The sequence below is a fragment of the Salmo salar genome, chromosome 05 (genome assembly GCF_965601325.2).
Source record: "Salmo salar chromosome 05, fSalSal1, whole genome shotgun sequence".
NCBI classification, from domain to species: Eukaryota; Metazoa; Chordata; class Actinopteri; order Salmoniformes; family Salmonidae; genus Salmo; species Salmo salar.
The window spans coordinates 30,220,554-30,246,226 of NC_138295.1; the positions used below are offsets into that span (position 1 = coordinate 30,220,554).

The 25,673-nt window shown below is 40.7% G+C and overlaps 1 protein-coding gene across 1 annotated transcript; it reads left to right on the forward strand.

The window, feature by feature from the left end:
* Positions 1–728: 728 nt before the first annotated feature.
* On the forward strand, positions 729–13,761 carry LOC106604579 (AP-1 complex-associated regulatory protein). The gene is made up of 10 exons (XM_014199353.3): positions 729–1,161; positions 6,864–6,912; positions 7,020–7,046; positions 7,203–7,228; positions 7,343–7,439; positions 7,743–7,841; positions 9,129–9,172; positions 9,290–9,363; positions 9,572–9,688; positions 9,889–13,761. The coding sequence occupies exons 1-10, from the start codon at positions 1,091–1,093 to the stop codon at positions 10,170–10,172; spliced, it is 888 nt and encodes a 295-aa protein (XP_014054828.1). The 5' UTR covers positions 729–1,090; the 3' UTR covers positions 10,173–13,761.
* The last annotated feature ends 11,912 nt before the right edge of the window (positions 13,762–25,673 follow it).

Sequence of the window (25,673 nt, forward strand, 5' to 3'; positions counted from 1 at the left end):
AAGTATCGGAGGTGGTAGGTGTGGTGACGTTCTTGGAGCCCGAGGCTTGCACCGAGGGTCAGGATGAAGATGAGTCTGACTGTAGGAGTGAAGTTTTTGGAAAAAGTGGACCCTTGCCTTTTGGCTGATCCATTTGTGGTTTCAGGGTGGGTGAAAAAAGTAGAGGAAGATGAAGATGAAGAAAGTAGAGGAAGATGGGTCAAGGGGGAGGGATCCTGAGAGGAGTGGTGTGACTGGTAGACATGTACTTGTACAGAGGGATAGGCCAACAAGTGATATTATGTTTCAGTAAGATTACATTTATAGCATTTCTAGCAGTGGTTGTCAACTGTACTGCAGGGATGGAACGTAAGTCGCGGAACATTGAGGTTGTGGTGGCAGTTGCAGAGAGGTATTTGGGTGTGCAAGACTTGACATCAGAAGAGTTACAGGGTGTGTTACGTCTTGGTGTCCCATCCTTTCAGGTTGTTGGCCTGAGGTAGGACTAAATAGATTGAAATAGTGGAGTACGGTGGTGTTATTTTTTATTTTATTCATTTATTTTTTGTTTGTGTTGTGTTAGATGGTAGGTTCTTTGTTTATTTATGTTTCAAGCAAAGTATAAGGGCGTTGTACTCCAGTCTAGTAGGTGGCGGTAATGCAACATGTTTTGTATGTCAACCGCAGTTAAACCTCATCGAAGAAGATGACAATGGCTATTGTGTTTTTGCATCTGATGCGTGCCCACGTCGTTTGAGCCAGATGAGTCTCCGTAGCTAAGTAAACATGAGTCACGTGCGAGGAAATATTGAATGAGAATTCTGAAAGCCACAGCTGTCGCCATCTAGCCACATTTTTTCTGATGGATATTGGTGTTGCAACAAGCGTATGTACATATAAATATACAATGCGTCTTTAAAGTCCATACTTTGATCGCTCATTAGCTGTCATGTCACCCTGTAATTGTAAGAGCTAGCTACTAGCTAATACCTGTGCCTATAGGCGACGGGTCGAAGAGCGTACACCTGTGCTAGCTATCAATCTAATTTGTGAAAATATCCAGTACGCCTGTAGTACCCAACCCAAGGAAGGTATATCTTGACAGAATGCGATGGGAAACTGTTGGGCTTATTGTTCTGGAATTTTCAGAAGAGAAGCAAACATTATACAACGAGGAGGCGGGTAAGTGATACGCCCTTTAAACCAACGTTGGCTAGCAAAGGTTAACTAGGCACAAGTATACAGTATTATCAGCGTAAAAAGCTCCACGGTGTCAAGGCTTATGCCGTGTTCAAAACAACTGGGAACTCGGAAATCTCCGAGTTTAGAATTGTGTTAAGAACAACTGGGAACTCAACCGCAATCCGACTGGAAAAAAATCGGACGGTCATGTATCTCGGAATTTCAACTCGGGAACTGACTTCACGACCTAAAGATCACTGACGTTATGATTTGACCTCGTATTTTTCCGAGTTCCCAGTTGTTTTGAAAGCGTAATTATAGCTACGAGTTAAGAGTCGCATGTCAAATAGCGTTACATTTCCCTGCGAACTAGCTAGGTTTTCCCGCAGCAAGCTGAAGCGTTCCTCACACCACTCCTTCATGTGGGTCTTGCCATACACTGACACACGGCTTTGTAAATGCATGGTGCATTTTATGCTGTATTCAATTACAATTGACTAATATAGAAAAACATTTTGTTGACAGACTCATTGCATCCAGCTTCCTTAAAGGAAAATGACATTTCTGAGTAGGTTATAAACTGTAAACTTGATGTTACAGTTGTGATGCCAGGCTGTATCTGAGCAATTCCATGGTAAGAATTATGCTCAGACTCAGATTTTTCACATTAAAATGTATGCCAAACAAAAACCAATGATTGCAAAGCTCAACAAACCATGCAACTCTCTGCACAAGGACAACTTAACAATTTCCACTGAACATTTGACAAAAACAAATTTATTTGAACAATGCAGATGCATTTGGTAACAGCATGACTAGACTAACCACCATTCCGTGTCATTTCAGCAAGCCATGACACCCACCATCTAAGATTGTAAATAAATTGTTTCTGTAGGTAAGAAACCGATATTAGCATTCCTGAAACATTATTTTGTTGAAATATAATTTGATCATTGAGAAATTAAGCTAATTGATTGTGCCCAAATTTGACCTTTTTTTTAATTGATAGGATTCCCAAAATATTCAACACGTAGTACCCAACATCCAATTTGAACCAAACTTCTTCCTACCATTGAGTAGGACATGAGGAACCAATAAAATGGTCAAGTCACCCACGGACCCCCCACTCCCCACCCCAAAAACCAGTATACATTGTTCTTCTTCGATGAGGTTTAACGGCGGATGGCATCCAATAAATGTTGCATTACAGCCACCTACTAGACTGGAGTACAACACCCTTATACTTTGCTTGAAAAAAATATAAATAAACAAATACACTACCAAAAAAATGTATACAAAAATAACACCACCCTACTCCACTATTTAAATCTATTTAGTCCAACCTCAGGCCAACAACCTGAAAGGATGGGACACCACCACTTAACACACCCTGTAACTCTTCTGATGTAAAGTCTCGCACACCCAAATACTGTGGTCCAGTTGATAACCATTACTATGCTAAAAATTCTATCTTACTGAAACATAATATCACAACATAATTTCCCTCCCCCTTGACCCATCTTCCTCTACTTTCTTCACTGCCTCAGCATTTGACAACTTCTGCACTACTCTAACCCTGTAAACCTCAACCTGCCTCTCTCGCATTAGTAATTTACTGCTACCCCAGTTATCACTCCTTTCAATGGCGCCCTTTTCTTGAGCGCAAAACAATTCACATTTCTTGCCCCCATTCCTTTAATGCGGAGCGCCTTCTCCCTCGGACCAGCAGAAACACAAACAATTATCACAAGACCACTTCTGTTTACCCTCATCGATTCCACAGTACCCAATTCTATTTTCATTCACGGGATGGGCCGCAAAGCTAAGGGGCATTGCACTAATAATGGAGCTGACTAGGGAAACGTTTCTCGCTGTTCTTAGTGCCAGGCTGCATGTTCAAACTAGAACAGATTAACTAATCTTTATGCATCTTTGTGCTTTTGTTAATAAAATAATGATAAAAATACTCTTTCAAATGCTGACGTTTATTTAGTTATGGATCCATAAAGAATTACTATGGGAATAAATATCAATCCTCTATGTAATTATTGCCGGAGAGTCACGTCATATTTTTCAATATACTGTAGGCCTACCGTAGGCGACATGAGTCTGGTGTAGGTCTTATTCTTTTGAAGAGCATATTGAAGTTAGAAGCAATAGGATTTGAAACAATAGCCTACAACTATTTTAGCACCATTTCACACTGCTCTGAGACAAGCATGGGGACTGGTCTAGATAAATCAATGAGATTGTTATTTTCACTAAATTTCCGTTTGTGTATTGGTTAGACTACAATTAGGGTGTAGAAATGTTTTGCTCTTAGTGTAACCTTTATTTAACTAGGCAAGGCAGTTAAGAACAAATTCTTATTTACAAGGACAGCCTACTCCTTCCTCCCCATCAGGGAATTGAACCCCGGTCTCCCCTGTGCCCGCACAATACGGTGGTTTATTTAGCTAAATAGCCCAGTACTCTAGCCTGCTCCTGAATGTCACGTTGTACAGTGCCATATTTTCCGTTCCAGCCCAACGGAAATCCAGAGGGTTTTTCATTTTTCTTGGAATAGAAACACCATAATATTAATCAAATGGATTAACCTCTTACATCTAGACGTTCCGCTAGCGGAACACCTGCTCCAATATCCAATGATGGGCGTGGCGCGAAATACAAAGTCCTCGAAAATCCGAAAACTTCAATTTTTCAAACATATGACTATTTTACACCATTTTAAAGACAAGACTCTCCTTTATCTAACCACACTGTCCGATTTCAAAAAGGCTTTACAGCGAAAGCAAAACATTAGATTATGTCAGCAGAGTACCCAGCCAGAAATAATCAGACACCCATTTTTCAAGCTAGCATATAATGTCACAAAAACCAAAACCACAGCTAAATGCAGCACTAACCTTTGATGATCTTCATCAGATGACACTCCTAGGACATTATGTTATACAATACATGCATGTTTTGTTCAATCAAGTTCATATTTATATCAAAAACCAGCTTTTTACATTAGCATGTGATGTTCAGAACTAGCATTCCCACCGAACACTTCCGGTGAATTTACTAAATTACTCACGATAAACGTTCACAAAAAACATAATTATTTTAAGAATTATACATACAGAACTCCTTTATGCAATCGCGGTGTCAGATTTTAAAATAGCTTTTCGGTGAAAGCACATTTTTCAATATTCTGAGTAGATAGCTCGCCATCACGGGCTAGCTATTTTGACACTCAAGTTTGGCCCTCACCAAACTCAGATTTACTATAAGAAAAATTGGATTACCTTTGCTGTTCTTTGTCAGAATGCACTCCCAGGACTTCTACTTCAATAACAAATGTTGGTTTGGTTCCAAATAATCCATAGTTGTATCCAAATAGCGGCGTTTTGTTCGTGCGTTCAAGACACTATCCGAAGGGTAAAGAAGGGTGACGCGCCCAGCGCGTTTCGTGACAAAAAATGTCAAAATATTCCATTACCATACTTCGAAGCATGTCAAACGCTGTTTAAAATAAATTTTTATGCGATTTTTCTCTTAAAAAAGCGATAATATTCCAGACCGGGAAACCCTGTTTTCGTTCAAAGACGAAAAAATAAAAACATGGAGTCGTCTCGTGCATGCGCGCACCAGTCTCATTGTTCTCAGATCGACCACTATCCAAATGCGCTACTGTTTTTCAGCCATGGCCTGCAAAGTCATCATTCAATGTTCTGGCGCCTTCTGAGAGCCTATGGGAGCGTTAGAAAATGTCACGTTACAGCAGAGATCCCCTGTTTTGGATAGAGATGATCAAGAAGGCCAAGAAATAGTAAGAGGGCGCTTCCTGTTTGGAATCTTCTCAGGTTTTGGCCTGCCAAATGAGTTCTGTTATACTCACAGACACCATTCAAACAGTTTTAGAAACTTTGGAGTGTTTTCTATCCAAAGCTAATAATTATATGCATATTCTAGTTTCTGGGCAGGAGTAATAATCAGATTAAATCGGGTACGTTTTTTTATCCGGCCGTGAAAATACTGCCCCCTATCCATAACAAGTTAAGCAACATTTCTTAAAATCAGTCCCATGTACTATCTTCTTACAAAAAAGGTTTTAAATTCTCTAGTACAGCCACTATTGAAGGCTATCAATGCTTCTCAAAGATGCCCCCTTGTGGTCAAACTAGCACTAACTAGCATTAATGGTACCAGTGGTTCACACTTAAATAACGTGACATAGAATTCTGCGGCACAATGCAAGCTGCGCCGCAGTACGCTGCAACTTTAAAGGATGAACAATTGTAGTATGGAGCTGCAGCTTGGAGTATTCCTTCATCTTTGTAATGTATTCCCTGATTTTGTGTGTCCCCGTCCCCCCCCCCCCGTTCAGCAAAATTAGCCATTGAATTTGCTTGTAATATTTATATTGGTGTGAAAGTATCAGGCTTTGCCAACTAGATGCCACTGTTCCTGCTTGTGCCAACACCCATTTATCCATTTCGCTGGTCTCATTTCTTTGCAATTTTGTGTAGAAAACTAATAGCTTTTGCTCATGATAAATAAATTGTGTGGCCAAGCCAGTCCTCGATGAATGCATTTGTTTGTCTGATATTTAGACATCCTACAAGCCCAAAACTTTGGAGAAATTGGTTAGTGACTAAATGTTGTCACAACCCAAATAAAATAATACAATTATAAACCATTCATGGCAGTCTTTTTTTCAATAACATGTGATAAGTGACATTTACCATTAAACACAGCCCAACCCAATAGCATTACAAAACACTATGCAATGTGTGTTTGGGACTTTTACCATTGGAGACCATAACATTGAAACCATTAGAACTGCTGTGTCCTAATGGTTTGCTTGTTCGCCAGTAATGGTCTAACTGATCCAGACCTTAATGGAAATAAACCACACACGGAGGGTCCGTTTCCTAGACACCAATTAAGCCTAAGAGAAGGACAAACTGAATTTATTTCCTGGGGGATTGGCTTGAATTGTGAGGATGACCACAATTTGTTTTCCATCGTGAGCAAAAGTTTTTTGGTTTTCTACCCAAAGTTGCAAAGAAACAGATGTGATCCATTTAATACACACAAGAGACCAGCAAAATTGATTAAAGGGTGTGGTGACAGTAGCGATAACAGCGGCATCTAGTGGGCAGAACATGGTACTTTAACAATGTATGGTAAATAATGCAAGCGTCTTCAATGGCTAATTTCTCTGAACGTGGAAAAAACCCCACCAGATTCACAAGGAATAAATTACATAGGATGAAGACGCAATACTCCAAGCAGCAGCTACCATACTACTTGTACTTGTCAGACATAATGCATACTGGTTGTCCGGGGTGGGATTGTGGGTAGCTTTGATAATTATATTGGATTCCTCATGTCTTAGTCGTTGTTAGGAAGAATTATGGTCCAAATCGCATATAAGGTACTATATTCATTGAAGATTTTATTAGTCCTATTAATTCAAATGGCCAATTTGCATGCAAACAAATGGCTTCATATCTCAGATCAAATTATAATTCAACAAATTCATGTTTCAGGAATGCTAAGAAACATAAGATAACTACAGAAACTATTTTATAACAATCTGAGTCTCAGCATCAATTGCCCATCTCTTCTGTTGAAAGAACTAGCAGCTATGACATGACTGACCGAAAGCATCCTAAATGGATGTTAATATTGTCAAATTTCTGTCCGTACAGGTCAAAATACTTTAGAAGCAGTACAACTGGGGAACATTATACAATAGAGGTATGATACATACATTTTTCTGGAAGTAGGCCTATGTCATGTTTCATCATGCATCACTTGGTTGGAAAAACATGACGTACTTACAGTGCAATTCTGTCTCCCCACAGTTTGAAAACCTTGTTGAGAGTGATGAGGTAAGTGTGTGAACATGTAGACCGTATTTGTTAGAGTGAAACAATCCGAAAGTGTGCCATTGGCTGACGATACACAGAAGACACGACGATTGTGGGCCTGTTCTGTATGATTCTTTGCCCACTTTTGGTGTTTAAGTTGTCTTATTTTAATTTCAGGCAGAGAGCCCACAAAGCTGTCCCAGGTACGTTTTTGAAACTTTTTTGGGGGGGGACAGACGAATGCATATCAGAAGAATGTTAATCAGGGCTTGAACCAAGATGAGCTTGAGGTAATGTTTGTTTCATTTTGATACCAGGCCTATCAGTGAAGATGAGATCATCCACCTCAAAGAGCACCGGTATGCTGCTATTTCCGATCAGCAGACCTTGATAGATGAGAAGTTGCAAGCAGAGGTAGGCTTACACAAGAACAGTGTCTCTGAAAGGGCTGGAGAAATCATAGTACCTTTTTTTTTTTTTTTTTTGCTTACAGATAATGGAAGTTTCAATTCAAAGGTCATTACACTTCCTCATTTATGAACTTTGCACTGCCTTTCATGTAGCAAGATACAGCATCTAAGATAAGTTTATGCTTAGCCTACGTGCTCATAGCAGCCTTATTTTGGTTGATTTTTATTTTATTTGCTTTTCAGAATTGTTTTGCAATTTTGGTTTTCTGTTCCCAACTTTGTTCTTTGTTTTGTCATTTCTGCTCAGTTATTAGCACAAGAGGAGAAGTTAAGGCTAGAAGAGGAGGCTAGAAATGCTGCCCAGCGTGAGGCCGCCAGGCTGGCACGCGAGCGAAAGCTAAAGGAGGTGAGGCGGCCATTATTGAGTGCGCCTATCATCCCTTCACTACCTTGTTTCGCCTCACCCACCTTTTCCTTGGCTCAACCCCTGCTTCTTTTGATTACTGTGGCACAGTACACCAAAACTTCTGTACTTTTTCCATATTACAACATATCAAACTGTTCGGTACTAGAATGGTTCGGTTGGTCGTTCTGTGTGTCTCACGTTTGGAAATCAACTAAATGTATTGCATTTATTAAATTATTTAATTAGCCAAAGTTTAACATAAGACCTGAACAGAACGCATCAGGGATGTGTATTCCCTGCCGCTTTCTGAAGAGGCAATGAGAATGCCCGTCTGTGTGTGGTAGCCACACATGTGGTGCGCGTGTGTAGCCATTAGTGATACTAATAATGAGCGTCTTTGTGTAGATGGAAAGGCTTTCCCAAAAACCTTTCTAAATTAAAAGTTTATGCCTACCTGGCAGAATCATGATTATTTGCATCAATCCAGTGGCCGCTTGTTTTACAAACTCTATCACGTGAGCTACAGAAACACCGCTAACCAAACAACCTAACCAAACAACCATGCTAACTGCATGAGCACTTAAAGGGTAACTACATTCAAATCTAAACGTCTTAAAATTTTCCCAGACCTCAAAACTGGTCCCCTAATGTGGTTTAAGCATTGTTATGGACTTAGAACATCCAATTTTGTTTTTCTATTTCAAAAACTTGTGAGCACAGTCCTCCCCGCTTTCTTTTTTTTTGGCGTGGTATCGAGTATCGTGATACTTAACCTGGTATCGAGATAGAAGCCATAATTCTGGTATCGCGAAAACACTAGTCTTTATAACCACTTCAAGTACATAATATCACAAATTGGTGGTCATTCCTTTGTCAATCTAAAGAACTGTAGTCTATGGTATGTCTCTCAATATGAATTTGTAAATCGTACTCCCAGGCAAGTGTCCTTTTGAAGTAGTAATTTGCCTCAGTTAATTCACACAAAAAAGGGAAAGGCATTTGTCTACACTTAATTTCTTAACCTCAAATTAGCCTATGCATCCATTCATTTCCATTCTTTTGATATTTGAGTTGTTTCTCAATGCTGTGCTTTTTTATTATTCATTCTACAGTTTTTCCCTTGGTTAATAATTTTTTTTTCCATCTGTGTTTGCCTATCTGCCACCTTAATTTTAACACAGCCGGTAATGGCAGCATGTAACTAACAAATCTTCAAGTGATCATTATTTACATTTACATTTTAGACCAAGTGTTTTTCTGAGGTATAATTATTTTTCAATGCAACAGCTTGCACAACGGAAAAAAAGCAAGGCAGCAGTCCATCCAAGAAAGTGAGTATATCAACCAAGTAAAAATGGCTACGTCATGGTCCATGTGTGTCAGTGATGGTATGACCATGAAATTGAGTTGTTGACCGTTTCTCCTCCACTGGTTGGACTCTGTTATAGGCATGGCTCAGGTGAAGACTTTGATGTCTACCTACAGAATGTGAAAGTCATGTCAGAAGCCTTCAGGAGCAGCAGTGAGTCCGCTATTTCAGCACAACCATTTTCTGGAGCCTATATATTATATTCCGTGTTTGAAACGGTTCCTCTCAAATTGTGCATACAACATTCTATTTTAAGATAAAACAATTTCTGTATCCCTGAAAGTTAATCGTCATGCCTCATTGAGACTTCTTGCTCTTTGAAACCATCTGTGATTTGATAAGCCAGTGTTTGTGTAATCAGGGCTGTCCTCTGAGACTAATGTGATCACTCCCAACACGGAGAGCAGCTGGGACTTCAAGACCCGCTCCACCAACGATGACGGAACCTCACTGGACCTGGAGTGGGAGGACGAGGAAGGTGGGGGCTTGTGTAATTACTCATTGTCTTTTTGTTGTCCCCTTGGATGTTTTGTCACATGTCAAAGACATTCCCTGAACTTACTGTGCAGTTTCATTGAACAACAACAACAGGGATTGTTGAATTCAACCCTCCCAAAACCACCAGTTGAATGGTCATGTGATGTTTAACTAGATGTATCAAATTGTCCTTGTCTTCAGGGATGAACCAGGTGGTCCCAGCGTGGGAGAGGTCTAAAACCGAGGAGGACATACTCCGAGCGGCACTCCGGCCGGGCAGGAAGCAGACGACCAGCGGTACGGCCTCCGCCTCTGAGGACTCCAACGCCCTGGAGTGGGAGAACGACTTTGTGAGCGCTCACGGCGAGGAGAATGCAGAGGACTCTGAATACGAGTGCTTTGTCAACCCCGTCATGGATATGCACACCCCATCTGAGGAAACACCACCGGTAGAGATAACTGCACCAGAGACTGAGAAGAGATAGTCCCCATTGCCTGGGGAACCAGAGTCAAATCTTAATGTTATACCACATTGTGAATGTTTGATTCTACACCTCATCAACTTAATGTGTTTGTTTGTCCCCATTGGCTGGTGGACCAGTTTTTGATTTGACAATCTTCTCTTGTGTTAATTAAGCCTTAGTTGGCAACGTTTTCATGTCATCCAGTGCATCATTGAATCAAGTGCAATTTCCAGATCAAGTTTGGTGTGATAGTGATTGGGTTTTTATTTGTGAGAGGGCTATAGTGTTTTCACAGTTAAAATGAACTGAAAACAACATAGGGACACGTACAATAAAAGCAACAACAACCTATCAGTGCCTGAATCACTAGGAAATAAAACTTTCATAAATTGTTCATAGGATAGTTAGCTGACAAGGATTTTGTCTGTTACCAAATGAATATTTTAATCAGTGGTTCTCCAAGGATCATAGCTTGCCAGTTCTCTGGTATGAAACATGTAGAGAACCTCTAATGGAGTGGAGTATATCATGTAGCAACTTGTCTGTACACTCAATGTGTTTTTAATTGGAAAAATGCAAGTGCTAAGATTTGCTATTTTGTTTATCCTCTCAGTTCCAATTAACAAGTGACTCATCATGGACACATAGTACTACATTTTGTTATTTGTTAGTTTGAAACAAAATGTGTTTCAGTCAAATGCTGCTCAAGTTATGGACAGGTTTGTGTGCCCAACATTTTTATTTGTATTATGTACAGTGAAGGTTGGCTACATCACATTTGTAGAATTCCTTACTCCCCTATGTACACATTTATATCTTACAGCGTCAGACTTTTCGTTTCTTTTTTAAAAAGTTTAGGATTGATTTGTCATGGTGAGTAGCTCGTGAATTGTTTATTTTACGTTTAAGACCAGCTGATTACAAGAGAACATGGATAAACGTACATCTTGTCTCCAGTACTGCTCCTAACAATGGCACTGCCAATAGCGTACAACTTGGGCTCCAGCTCTTCAATCTCGCCTTTATTTCTGTTTTAGCACAATCATTGGACATTTTTCAAGACCTTTTAAGAATGTAACCCTGATCACTGGAATTGGACATGGTTTTATTTGATTGAAATGGTTGATGTGAATACATGGCTAGGAATAACGAAGAACTGTTTGGGGACTACAGTATGCTCTAGGAGGTTTCTATAGATGCATCAATACGTGTATATATAATTTCTTTGTGTGCACTAGTAAATTCGTTTTTGTCTTCCCTCACTGCAAAAGGAGACCCTCACTACACCCTTACTACACCCTTACAATGTGGAGATGATGTGCCTACTTTGGAGGCTTTTGCTTTATTGTACAGAATACTGTCTCACCTTGATTTTGCGATTGTTGTGACGTTTGTGACAACAGCGATTTCACCTGTAGTGCATCCCTACTGTACCTGGGGAATCCAAAGCGCCACCATTTAGGTTGTTTCACCGTATTGAGAGGGAATTTAACTTTCCTTTGTTTGTACTGCCTATAGCTTTACCAGCCTAGAAACGCAAGCCATTTGATTTTGCCAATTAAATCCAATTAGGCTTCCCTGTGGCTCAGTTGGTAGAGCATGGTGTTTGCAACGCCAGCATGGTGTTTGCAACGCCAGGGTTGTGGGTTCGATTCCCATGGGGGGCCAGTACGAAAAAAAGAAAGAAATGTATGCATTCAGTACTGTAAGTCGCTCTGGATAAGAGCGTCTGCTAAATGACTAAAATGTAAAGTGTAATCATAATTGGAGTGACAAATTACCACAGCTGCACCATTGGCCCAACTCCAAATTGCACTTCCCTCTATTTGTCTGGCATCAAACTCAATTCATAATATTTTGTCCACAGAAAGTGTTCAGACTGTAATAATGGGAGGGATTGTATTGCAGCTTATCTATGCACTGTTTGACTTACGGGAACTGGTGGGTCCAAACAATGGCTCGTTTGTAGTGTTTTCTAAGGATACTGTCCTTTTTTTACCTAAGTTAGCATGGCGTTAAGGGTTGGACACCGTACGTTACGGGTGCAATCACAAGGATTGATTAAACTGCTGTGTGCTTCATTCATATCATTCCACTCTTTAGAAATATATTTGTTACGGAGAATAATGTAAAGGGATTTCTGAAGTGAACCCGTTTTATTTGGCTACTTTTAATGGGTCATAGCACAGATTATGATAACTTACCCTTTTCAATTAATCTACTGATAAAGGACCTGAATCCTAATTTGAGATCCAAGCATGTTTTACACAGATTGCACACACAACTCTCATTGATATCAATGTCGGATTTTTGTTTCATTGTTCACAGGTTAGGATTACACCCATAGGCATGAGCCTTTAATTACTATTGCAAACAGAATGTATCAACACCTGTGCCATTCTGTTAATAACATGCAATTTTTTTTTGTTAAACTAAAATAAATTTTTGACCAACTAAAATAAGTCCTACAAACCTTAATCTGTGATAATTTAAGGTAATGTGGCAAAATGCACAATGCTGTATAAACAGTGTAGTTTTAGTGTATTGTATAATTGTTACTTTTATTTACATGCAATGGAACAATTTTTTTTTTATGGGTGGTTAAATCTCCAGCAGGTGGCAGTATTGCTACATGCATTCTTTGAGATTAAGTATATGTGTGTATGTATGTATGTATGTATGTATGTATGTATGTATATATATATATAGATAGATAGATATATATATATAGATAGATAGATAGATAGATAGATATAGTAAGTAACCTGAATTACAGTGCCTGATTGAAAGATGACTGTAGTCCATGGATCAACAACATCCCAGTTACTCGCTCTACAAAATGTCCCAAGTGGCTACAAGGAAGCTATTACTTATTACTGTTTGCCAACCAGATACTGTACATGTCAGACAAAATACTGTACCCCAGCAAATCTTGTAGCTGGAAGGAATTTTGAGCACTATCTTCCAGTCAGAACATTATGAAATAAAATGGTGTGTGTGTTTTACCCAGTGTGTTAAGGGAACACCTTGCCTATGACAAAATGTTGTTTCCTAACCTCCACCATGGAAATGTGAAGGTGAGCAAAATCAAGACAAACGACAGACTAGAGACAATCAAAGCCTTGCACCCGAAAACCTAGTTTCCCCCAAAGGATTGTGGGAGCTGGCAGGAGATAAATGAAAGAAGAGAACAGCTCAGACAATAAGAGCTTGGCTTTACTGAATTACTTTGAAAGCTTCCTTTTCCTGGATAACAAAAGTACTGTACTGTCACAGTAAATGCTTTACCTTCTTGAACTGTTAATGATCATTACTTTGAGAGATTGTTCTTTATTTCAAATGTCATCTAAAAATAGCAATACAGTTTCTAGTAGAACATTTTCTTTATGGCCAACAGCAGACGTGACTTATTGTAAAGTCACGTATTGAGTCCATACATCAACAGCAGTTTTTTTCTTACTCTTTCAATGTTTTTGTGACCCTACAAGGTGTTTTTGTGTTTTTGTGACCCTACAATATGGGACAAAAATGGCATACAACTTTTTGATTGTTACCCATGTTACACTGTTTGGAGCCTTTTTTAAATAAATACAAAAGTTGAAGACTATCATTCCTGAAATGTCATAGGTGGCTTAAAAACTTTGGGATAGCCTCCTTTTTTTCAATTTTCGTCTAAATGACATACCCAAATCTAACTGCCTGTAGCTCAGGCCCTGAAGTAAGGATATGCATATTCTTGTTACCATTTGAAAGAAAACACTTTGAAGTTTGTGGAAATGTGAATTGAATGTAGGAGAATATAACAATAGATCTGGTAGAAGAAAATACAAAGAAAAAAACTATTTTTTCTACTACTACGTTTTTTTTTCTATCACCATCTTTGAAATGCAAGAGAAAGGTCACAGTTCAAGCCATCACTCTGGTTGTAATTCTGATAGTGTTCAGGAGATGGCAGCAGTGTATGTGTAAAGTTTCAAATGGATAACTTGAAGTATGAGTGAACTACAAGACTTTTAGTGTGAAGTCCCCAGGTACATTTGGGCAAATCGTGGGATACATTCGCATTCACATTACATTTTTCTGCAAGAATATCGTCAAATCTGTATACTTTGACTTTGATTTAGCTTTTCAAGTATTAGTAGCCATATTATAAGTTCAACATTTGCCAAACAACCAGTTTTCATAACTGAATATTCTTAACATTTTTGTCCAAAATGAAAAGGCATGCTGTCGTACAAGGTTAGTAGCTACATTTTACGACATATACATGGTTTCCGGATACTCCCGTAAGCCCAGCTCATTGGCTATCTAGCTTGCTTTGTTTGACCTTGATTGGTGCTTATTTGACAAAGATACAGTCGTTCAAGTGATGGCCGCCCGTGTCATCAGCATGCCATGAAGGCGTCGCTCTCTGACCAAATATGGTGTCCAATAGGATATACTACACCCTTAATGATATAGTGAAGTCTTGTTACCTTCTAGGATCTCTGAGGAATACATACAAATGTGATTTGACTCGTTGAAACAACGTTTAGGGTGAGATTTTCACAGATTCCTTTCTTTGCAAATTGAACGAGTGGAAATACAAAATTGATCGTGCATGCTATATGGACTTTTTTAGGATATGAAAAAGGATTTTATCTAACAAAACGACACTTCATGTTATCTCTGGGACCCTTTGGATGATAAATCAGAGCAAGATTTCAGAATGTAAGTACACATTTCACCTTCAGAGATGAATTTATCAAACCTATTGCGGTGAATAAAGTGTTTTGTAGTTAGGAGCTCTCCTCAAACAATAGCATGGCATTTCTTCGCAGTAATAGCTACTGTAAATTGGATAGTGCGGTTATATTAACAAGAATTTAAGCTTTCAGCTGATATAAGACACTTATGTGTACCGACATTTGTTGTTTCTCTAAAATCTGCGATCTTAACATAACGCGCTGCATGATTTACAACTGTCCCTTTGACGGGATGCCGATCCTTATTAATATTTATTTCTCCAAGTGTAAGAGTATCCCTTGTGTACACAATGGTCTTCCACTCAATGTAAACATGGACCTCCATGGGGATCCAACCCTCAACCCTGTGCAACTCTTTAACCTCTCCCTTCACCCCCTCCATGATCGCTCTCACTTCTTTTCTCTCTTGTTCTCAACTGTGTGCTCTGACAGCTCTGTATTATCGAAGCTTGAGGCTGGATGTAAACATGGTCCTCAATTACAGTGCCTTCAGAAAGTATTCATACTGCTTAACTTATTCGCCATTTTGTTGTGTTACAGCCTGAATTCAAAATAAAAAATACAACAACAACAAAAAAATCACCCTTCTGCACACAATACCCCATAATGACAAAGTGAAAACATGTTTGTAGAAATGTTGGCATATTTATTGAAAATGAAATACAGAAATATCTCATTTACATAAGTTTTCACACCCCTGAGTCAATACAGTACATGTTAGAATCACCTTTGACAGCGATTACAGCTTAGAGCTTTGCACACCTGGATTGTACAGTATTTGCACATTATTATTTTTACAATCCTTCAAGCTTTGTCAACCAAGTTGGTTGTTGATCATTGATGGACAGCCATTTTCAAGTCCTGCCATAAATTGTCAAGCCGATTTAAGTCAAAATTGTAACTAGGCCACTCAGGAACATTCAGTGTCGTCTTGGTACAGTAAGCAACTCCAGTGTATATTTGGCCTTGTGTTTTAGGTTATTGTCCTGCTGAAAGGGGATTCATCTCCCAGTGTCCGTTGGAAAGAAGACTGAACCAGGTTTTCTTCTAGGATTTTGCCTGTGTTTAGCTCCATTCCATTTATTTTTTATCCTGAAAAACTTCTTAACGATAACATGATGCAGCCACCACTACGCTTGAAAATATGAAGAGTGGTACTGAGTGATGTGTTGTGTTGAATTTGTCCCAAACATAATGCTTTGTATTCAGGACATAAAGTTCATTGCAAACAGGATGCATGTTTTGGAATATGTTTTATTCTGTTCAGTCTTTTCACTCTGTCATTTAGTTGAGTATTGTGGAGTAACTACAATGATGTTGAAAATCCTCAGTTTTCTTCTTTCACTGCCATTCATCTCTGTAACTGTTTTAAAGTCACCGTTGGCCTCATGGTGAAATCCCTGAGCGGTTTCCTTCCTCTCTAGCAACTGAGTTAGGAAGGATGCCTGTATCTTTGTAGTGACTGTGTGTATTGATACACCATCCAATATGTATTAATAACTTTGCCATGCTCAAAGGGATATATTCAATGTCTGCTTTTTGATGTTTACCTAGCTACCCTTCTTTGCAAGGCATTGGAAAACCTCCCTGGTCTTTGTGGTTGAATCTGTGTTTGAAATTCGCTGCTTGACTGAGGGACCATACAGATAGTTGTGTGTGTAGGCTACAGAGATGAGGTAGCCATTCGAAAATCATGCTAAACACTATTATTGCACACATACAACTTATGTGACTTGTTCAGCAATGTTTTACTCCTGAACTTAAGTAGGTTTACCAAGCAAAGGGCTTGAATACTTATTATACATTAATTTGTAAAAATATCCAAAAACATAATTCCACTTTGACATTATGGTGTATTGTGTGTAGACCAGTGACACAACATCTACATTTAATCCATTTTTAATTTAGGTTGGAACAAAACAAAATTTGGAAAAAGTAATTGACTTTTTCCACATTTTGTTACGTTACAGCCTTATTCTAAAATTGATTAAATTGTTTTTTTCCCCCTCATCAATCTATACTTAATACCCCATAATGACAAAGCAAAAATAGGTTTGTAGAAATTTTTGCAAATGTATTAAGCATAATAAACTGAAATATCACTTAAGTGTTCAGACCCTTTACTCAGTATTTTGTTGAAACACATTTGGCAGCGATTATAGACTCGAGTCTTCTTGGTTATGACGCTGCAAGCTTAGCACACCTGTATTTGGGGAGTTTCTCACATTCTTTCTCTGCAGATCCTCTCAAGCTCTGTCAGGTTGGATGGGGAGCGTCACTGCACAGCTATTTTCAGGTTTCTCTAGAAATGTTTGAACGAGTTCAAGTCCGGGCTTTGGCTGGGCCACTCAAGGGCATTCAGAGACTTTTCCTGAAGCCACTCCTGCATTGTCTTGGCTTTGTGTTTAGGGTCGTTGTCCTGTTGGAAGGTGAACCTTCGCCCAGTCTGAGGTCCTAAGCGCTCTGGAGCAGGTTCTCTGTACTTTGCGCCGTTCATCTTTCCCTCGATATGGACTAGTCTCCCAGTCCCTGCCGCTGAAAAACATCCCTACAGCATGGTACTGCCACCACCATGCTTCACCATAGGGATGGTGCCAAGTTTCCTCCAGACGTGAGGCTTGGCATTCAGGCCTAAGAGTTCTATCTTGGTTTCATTAGACCAGAGAATCTTGTTTCACATGGTCTGAAAGTCTTTAGGTGCCTTTTGGCAAACTCCAAGCGGGCTGTCATGTGTCCTTTACTGAGGAGTGGCTTCGGTCTGTCCATTCTACCATAAAGGCCGGACTGGTGGAGTTCTGCAGAGATGGTTGACCTTCTGGAAGCATTTCCCATCTCCACAGAGGAACTCTGGAGCTCTTGGCAATTTATCGCATGGAATAGCCTTCATTTCTCCGAACAAGAATAGACTAACGAGTTTCAGAAGAAATGTATTTGTTTCTGGCCATTTTAAGCCTGTAATCGAACCCACAAATGCTGATGCTCCAGATACTCAACTAGTTTAAAGAAGGACAGTTTTATTGCTTCTTTAATCAGACAACAGTTTTCAGCTGTGCTAACATAATTGCAAAAGGGTTTTCTAATAATCAATTAGCCTTTTAAAATGATAAACTTGGATTAGCTAACACAACGTACCATTGGAACTCAGGAGTGATGGTTGCTGATAATGGGCCTCTATACGCCTATGTGGATATTCCATACAAAATCAGGCGTTCCAGCTACAATAGTCATTTACAACATTAACAATGACCACACTGTATTTCTGATCAATTTGATGTTATTTTAATGGACAAAAAATGTGCTTTTCTTTCAAAAACAAGGACATTTCTAAGTGACCCCAAACTTGCACTGTCAAACACTTTTTTTATTTAACTAGGCAAGTCAGTTAAGAACAAATTCTTATTTACAATGATGGCCTAGGAGCAGAACTGCCTTGTTCTGGGGCAGCTTGACAGAGTTTTACCTTATCAGCTCGGGGATTCGATCTAGCAACCTTTCGGTTATTGGCCCAACGCTCTAACCACTAGGCTACCTGCCGCATTAGAAGACCTGTGTTCTGTTGGTAGTCCCCCAGGCTCCTGAAGCAAAGGCTTTGCCTTCATACTCATACACCCCTCAAACCCCCTCCCACCCATCACACACATCACACCTGTCACAACCGTCACACCCTGTCACACCCCTCACACCCTGTCATACTCCTCATACCCTGTTACACCCCTCACACCCTGTCACACCCCTCACACCCCTCACACCCTGTCACACCCCTCACATCCCTCACACCCATCACATCCTCACACCCTGTCACACCCGTCACATCCTCACACCCTGTCACACCCGTCACATCCCTCACACTCATCAGATCCCTCACACCCGTCACATCCTCACACCCTGGCACACACCCCTCACACCCCGTCACTGCAGGAAGTTCTATGAAGCTACAGACACTGGGAAAGTTATAGCCCTGAAAGAAAGAAGCAGAGAGCGTTTGGGGGACATGAGGTCCAAAGCTATGTGTAGAATGGCAGGGTCATCTTTCACATCACCATGCAAACCTTCTGATTAGAAGGTCCTGTGTAGATTGTATTTTCAACCAGTAACTATCAGGAAATAACACTAACCACGTTTCCATCCACAGTTTTTATGTGAGTAAAGTCATAGCATATAAAAAAAATCACGACAGCTGTGATAGAAACAGGAAGTTATGCGGGAAATGGCGGTGGAAACGCCTTTATGCGCAAATATTGATATTATAAACATCTTTTTATCACCTTTATTTAACCAGGTAGGCCAGTTGAGAACAAGTTCTCATTTACAACTGCGACCTGGCCAAGTTAAACCAAAGCAAAGCACTGCGACAAAAACAACAACACAGAGTTACACATAAACAAACGTACAGTCAATAACACAAAAAATAAGAAAAATTGAAAAATTGATGTACAGTGTGTGCAAATGTACAAGATTAGGGAGATAGGCAATAGGTTCAAAAATAATTACATTTTAGCATTGATACTGGAGTGGTAGATGTGCAGATGATGATGTGCAAGTAGAGATACTGGGGTGCAAAAGAGCAAGAGGGTAAGTAATTATATGGGGATGAGGTAGTTGGGTGTGTTGTTTACAGATTGGCTGTGTACAGGTACAGTGATCGGCAAGCTGCTCTGACAGCTGATGCTTAAAGTTAGAGAGGGAGATATAAGACTCCAGCTTCAGAGATTTTTGCAATTTGTTCCAATCATTGGCAGCAGAGAACTGGAAGGAAAGGCTGCCAAAGAAGTGTTGGCTTTGGGGATGACCAGTGCACTATACCTGCTGGAGCGAGTGCTACGGGTGGGTGTTGCTATGTTGACCGGTGAGCTGAGATAAGGCGGGGCTTTACCTAGCAAAAACTTATAGATGACCTGGAGCTAGTGGGTTTGGCGACGGATATGTAGTGAGGGCCAGCCAACGAGACCATACAGGTCGCAGTGGTGGGTAGTATATGGGGCTTTGGTGATAAAACGGATGGCACTGTGATAGACTGCATCCCATTTGCTGAGTAGAGTGTTGGGCGCTATTTTGTTAATGACATCGCCAAAGTCAAGGATCGGTAGGATAGTCAGTTTTACGGGGGTATGTTTGGTGGCATGAGTGAAGGAGGCTTTGTTGCGAAATAGGAAGCTGATTCTAGATTTAATTTTGGATTGGAGATGCTTAATGTGAGTCTGGAAGGAGAGTTTACAGTCTAACCAGATACCTAGGTATTTGTAGTTGTCCACATATTCTAGGTCAGAACCATCCAGAGTAGTGATGCTAGATGGGCGGGAGGGTGCGGGCAGCAATCGGTTGATGAGCATGCACTTAGTTTTACTAGCATTTAAAAGCAGTTGGGGGCCACGGAAGGAGTGTTGTATGGCTTTGAAGCTCGTCTGGAGGTTTGTTAGCACAGTGTCCAAAGAAGGGCCAGATGTATACAGAATGGTGTCATCTGCGTAGAGGTGGATCAGAGAATCACCAGCAGCAAGAGCGACATCAGTGATATATACAGAGAAAAGAGTCAGCCCGAGAATTGAACCCTGTGGCATCCCCATAGAGACTTCCAGAGGTCCGGACAACCGGCCCTCCAATTTGACACACTGAACTCCGATTTGACACACTGAATCTGAGAAGTAGTTGGTGAACCAGGCGAAGCAGTCATTTGAGAAGCCAAGGCTATTGAGTCTGCCGATAAGAATGTGGTGATTGACAGAGTCAAGAGCCTTGGCCAGGTCGATGAAGACGGCTGCACAGTGCTGTCTTTTATCGATGGCGGTTATGATATCGTTTAGGACCTTGAGCATGGCTGAGGTGCACCCATGACCAGCTCGGAAATCAGATTGTATAGTGGAGAAGGTACGGTGGGATTTGAAATGGTCGGTGATCTGTTTATTAACTTGGCTTTCTAGGATTTTAGAAAGTCAGGGTAGGATGGATATACGTTTACAACAGTTTGGGTCTAGAGTGTCTCCCTCTTTGAAGAGGGGGATGATCACGGCAGCTTTCCAATCTTTGGGTATCTCAGACGATACGAAAGAGGTTGAATAGGTTAGTAATAGGGGTTGCAACAATTTCAGCTGATAATTTTAGAAAGAGAGGGTCCAGATTGTCTAGCTGATTTGTAGGGATCCAGATTTTTCAGCTCTTTTAGAACATCAGCTGTCTGGATTTGGGTGAAGGAGAAGCGGGGGGTTGGGCAAGTTGCTGCAGGGGGAGCTGAGATGTTGGCCGGGGTAGGGGTAGCCAGGTGGAAAGCATGGTCAGCCATGGAAAAATGCTTATTGAAATGATCGATTATCGTAGATTTATCGGTGGTGACAGTGTTTCCTATCCTCAGTGCAGTGGGCAGCGGGGAGGAGGTGCTCTTATTCTCCGTGGACTTTATAGTGTCCCAAAACTTTTTGGAATTAGTGCTACAGGAAGCAAATTTCTGTTTGAAAAAGCTAGCCTTAGCTTTCCTAACTGACTGAGTATATTGGTTCCTGACTTCCCTGAAAAGTTGCAGATCGCGGGGGCTTTTCGATGCTAATGCAGAATGCCGCAAGATGTTTTTGTGCTGGTCAAGGGCAGTCAAGTCTGGGGTGAACCAAGGGCTATATCTGTTCTTAGTTCTACATTTTTTCTACATGCTTATTTAAGATGGAGAGGAAAGCACATTTGAAGAGCAACCAGGCATCCTCTACTGACGGGATGAGGTCAATATCCTTCCAGGATACCCGGGTCAGGTCGATTAGAAAGGCCTGCTCGCTGAAGTGTTTTAGGGAGTGTTTGACAGTGATGAGGGGTGGTCGTTTGACCGCAGACCCATTACGCACAGAGGCAATGAGGCAGTGATCGCTGATATCCTGTTTGAAGACAGCAGAGGTGTATTTAGAGGGCAAGTTGGTCAGGATGATATCTAAGAGGGTGTCCATGGTTACAGATTTAGGGTTGTACCTGGTAGGTTCCTTGATAATTTGTGTGAGATTGAGGGCATCTAGCTTAGATTGTAGGATGACCAGGGTGTTAAGCAGGTCCCAGTTAAGGTCACCTAACAGTACGAACTCTGAAGATAGATGTTGGGCGATCGTTCACATATGGTGTCCAGGGCACAGCTGGGGGCTGAAGGGGGTCTATAACAAGCGGCAACGTTGAGAGACTAGTTTCTGGAAAGGTCGATTTTTAAAAGTAGAAGCTTGAATTGTTTGGACACAGACCTGGATAGTATGACAGAATTCTGCAGGCCATCTCTGCAGTAGATTGCAACTCCGCCGCTTTTGGCAGTTCTATCTTGTCGTAAAATGTTATAGTTAGGGATGGACATTTCAGGATTTTTGGTGGCCTTCCTAAGCCAGGATTCAGACACGGCTAGGACATCTGAGTTGGCGGAGTGTGCTAAAGCAGTGAATAAAGCAAACTTAGGGAGGAGGCTTCTAATGTTAACATGCTTGAAACCAAGGCTTTTACTGTTACAGAAGTAAAAAAAATGAGAGCGCCTGGGGAATGGGAGTGATGCTGGGGGCTGCAGGGCCTGGGTTAACCTCTACATCACCAGAGGAACATTAGAGGAGTAGGATAAGAGTATGGCTAAAGGCTAAAAGCGCTGGTTGTCTAGTGCGTTCAGAACAGAAAGTAAAAGGAGCAAGTTTCTGGGCGCAGAAGGATAGATTCAAGGCATAATGTACAGACAAGGGTATGGTAAGATGTGAGTACAGTGGAGGTAAGCCTAGGCATTGAGTGACGATGAGAGAGGTTTTGTCTCTAGACGCACCATTTAAGCCAGGTGCGGTCACCCCATGTGTGGGGGGTAGAACAAATGGGCTAGCTAAGGCATATTGAGCAGGGCTGGAGACTCTACAGTGAAATAAGACACAATTACTAACCAAAACAGCAATAGACAAGGCATATTGACATTAGAGAGAGGCACGTGTAGCCGAGTGATCATAGGGTCCAGTGAGTAGCTAGGCGAGCTGGAGGCACGGCGATTCAGACAGCTAGCAGGCCGGGGCTAGCAGGCTAGGAGATGGGCCTCAGGGGGACATCATATCAAAGTAAACTTGGAGTGGTCCTCCCATTAAGAATGGATTTTATTAGGCTACAGATTAAATAAATTATAATGAACTTCACTGGTGATCTTGATGCTCCTTTCCAATAAATATTGAGGGTCTGATTCTGGTGACATGATGATCGATGCTTGACTGCCATTTGACAAATATTCTCTCTCTTATCCCTAATAATCTCATCATGTAGACTAGCCTACCTGAGTTGTTGGCTAGAGTGCATGTGCCAAGACCAGAGTAGGCACATTTGATATTTAACGCAACAGTTTTTGTGACAAAACTATCGGTAGAGTTGAAAATGGAATGGAAACACATTGGAACACATTGAGAGAAAAAGTCAATTTGGTGGAAACAGCCACTGGTGGGAAAATGTACGTATTTTCTTAATGCAGATTTTAGAATCGTTGCATAAAAATCTGTTGCGAATTGGATGTAAACCTACTGTAGCTACTGCTCTAATTTTGTCACGTTTTTAAAGTGCTAGTTTCATAAGCTGTTGAACAATATGATATAAAACACAGGAAAAAACAGAATTTTGACTGTATTGGACCTTTAAAAAGGCATTGTCCATTCAAGTGATCTGGGATGTTGTAGGCTACTTCTCAATGTATTCCGAAATGAAAAGGTTGTCCACCATCTGGAACCGTGTGTGCAACACCTCCACAGGGAACATACTGTATCTATCTCAGCACATTTAGGTCTATGCATTTGGCTTGTTGTAAAATCAGATATCCCAAGGAAAACCTATTTGTGGAGATGGCGATCCTGGCCTTCTGGAATGAGATTGGCTTTATGGAATGAGATATGATGTAACATAACAGAAAGGGACACCCAATATCTGCTATTGGACAAACACACAAGAGGGATGTGGGATATGAAGGGTGAATTTGATAAGTGGCGAGGGACTTGCATTGGGAATTGGCATCCATTAAGTGTGAATGGCGTCTTAAGGAATAGAATTACCCCTCGGAGCGCTGTTCCCTTCGCCACACAAGCCACCTGTTCAATATTTATGCCTGCACACAGATGCATGCCTCTGCTAAGGGTGTTTTCTTCCCCAACCCCCATCTCCAATGCCAAGATGAGCACCACCACACTCCTATTCATGTCACCTTTCTCTAACATCTAAAACCCCACCATTTTCACCTGGATTGCGAAGTTATGAGAGCATTTTATTCTCCACCTACGAGCTACGGTATAATTACCTGTAACAACTCTCACTCTTTCCTGTTAAATTGGTGGTAGCGGTAGGATTTGTCTCATATATCTCAGGGGCATTGGGGAAGAATTCACAGGTGAAGCTCGGTGCGCAAGGATGCTTCTCGGAGAGTAACCAGTGTATGCGAGCCTTGTGTTTATTTTCATTCGACTGGTTGAGCAATGCCAGTCAACGCATCGGCATACTTAAATAACGAGACAGTAAGATAATATATGATTTTTTCACAGTTTTGAGAACATAATGTAATCAAACCAAACAAAGACAGTTGATGCAACATTTCATGGACTGTAAATGGAATTGTGCTCCTTACAGTGCTGAAGCATAAAGGATGAAGTAGGAAGCTAAGGCATGGTCAGAAGAACACTGGACGTCTGTTCTGTTAATATCAGTGTTACACAATAATGAATAGACAGTGGTGGTGGGAGGGAGGCGGCAGGCTATTTCAACTCTCTGTTCCCTCAAGAGGCCATCAAGGGTCCCTTTTTTCTCAAGCCACTCATGACAACGAAGACAACACAAAAAGAGGGTCTCTCTTTTTCTTTGCTGGTAGGGGAGAAGGGGCAGGGGGGTTGGTTAAGGATGATGTGATGCCTGTGTGTGGGGGTCTTCTATTTGCATCTGTGCTGAGCTTGGTGCAAATGAGTACGATTCTCTAAAGTTTCCCAAGGTCAGCTTGATACCTTACAGCTGTGGGAGGAAGAAGGAGTCCTCTATTGCACAAAGAGGACGGTTTGGGAAGTCTAATGATGAACTTATTAAACCCCTTTTCAAAACACTAAACTCAAAACCATAATTCTATCAGAGCAAAGTTTGCATGTCATTTTAGAGAGAGGTGTAAAATAAAGACAGATGAGAATGAACCGACAGAAAGCTCCAATTCTGTCATTTGCAGATAATGTAATAACAGTGAATTTTAAGCAATGGCATGGTTTTGTATCAATATCTAAATAAAACATCCACAGAAAGGAACAGCTTGCGGGTTGTGACGGTTTTAATGCAGTTAATTAAATCCTTAAGAGTCTATTGACGGACCTATGCGTCAATCTAAGTAACATAATAAAAATGTCAGACCATGAGACATCCTGGAAATCGCTCTTCTCACAAAAATTTCTGTAGCATCCAAACGGTTTGAAAAGATGAGACTCTCACAAACACGATGGTATTCTCTGTTTTGCCAAGGCAGCTACTCTTCCTGGGGTCCAAACACATAACACTACCATGACATATCAAACAAAATATAAAACAGTACATCATATAACATTATTACACCACTACTGTACATATCTACAATACAAAATGTATAATACCACCATACAGCAATATTACAATGTACTGTACATGTGTGTAGAGTGTGTGTGCTAGCGCTTGTGTGCGTATGCTTGTGTCTGTACCTGTGTGTGTGTGTCTCTTCACAGTCCCCATTGTTCCATAAGGTATATTTTTACCTGTTTTTTTTTTAAATCTGATGGTAACATGGTCCACACACACCAACACAGTCGTGAAGAAGGCC

Bases quoted from the DNA above. Each gene is read 5' to 3' on its own strand.
- LOC106604579 (XM_014199353.3), top strand. From the start codon at position 1,091: ATGGGAAACTGTTGGGCTTATTGTTCTGGAATTTTCAGAAGAGAAGCA. The intron at 1,162-6,863 runs GTAAGTGATACG...CTGTCCGTACAG, and splicing joins ATTATACAACGAGGAGGCGG to GTCAAAATACTTTAGAAGCA. The intron at 7,842-9,128 runs GTGAGGCGGCCA...TCAATGCAACAG, and splicing joins GCGAGCGAAAGCTAAAGGAG to CTTGCACAACGGAAAAAAAG.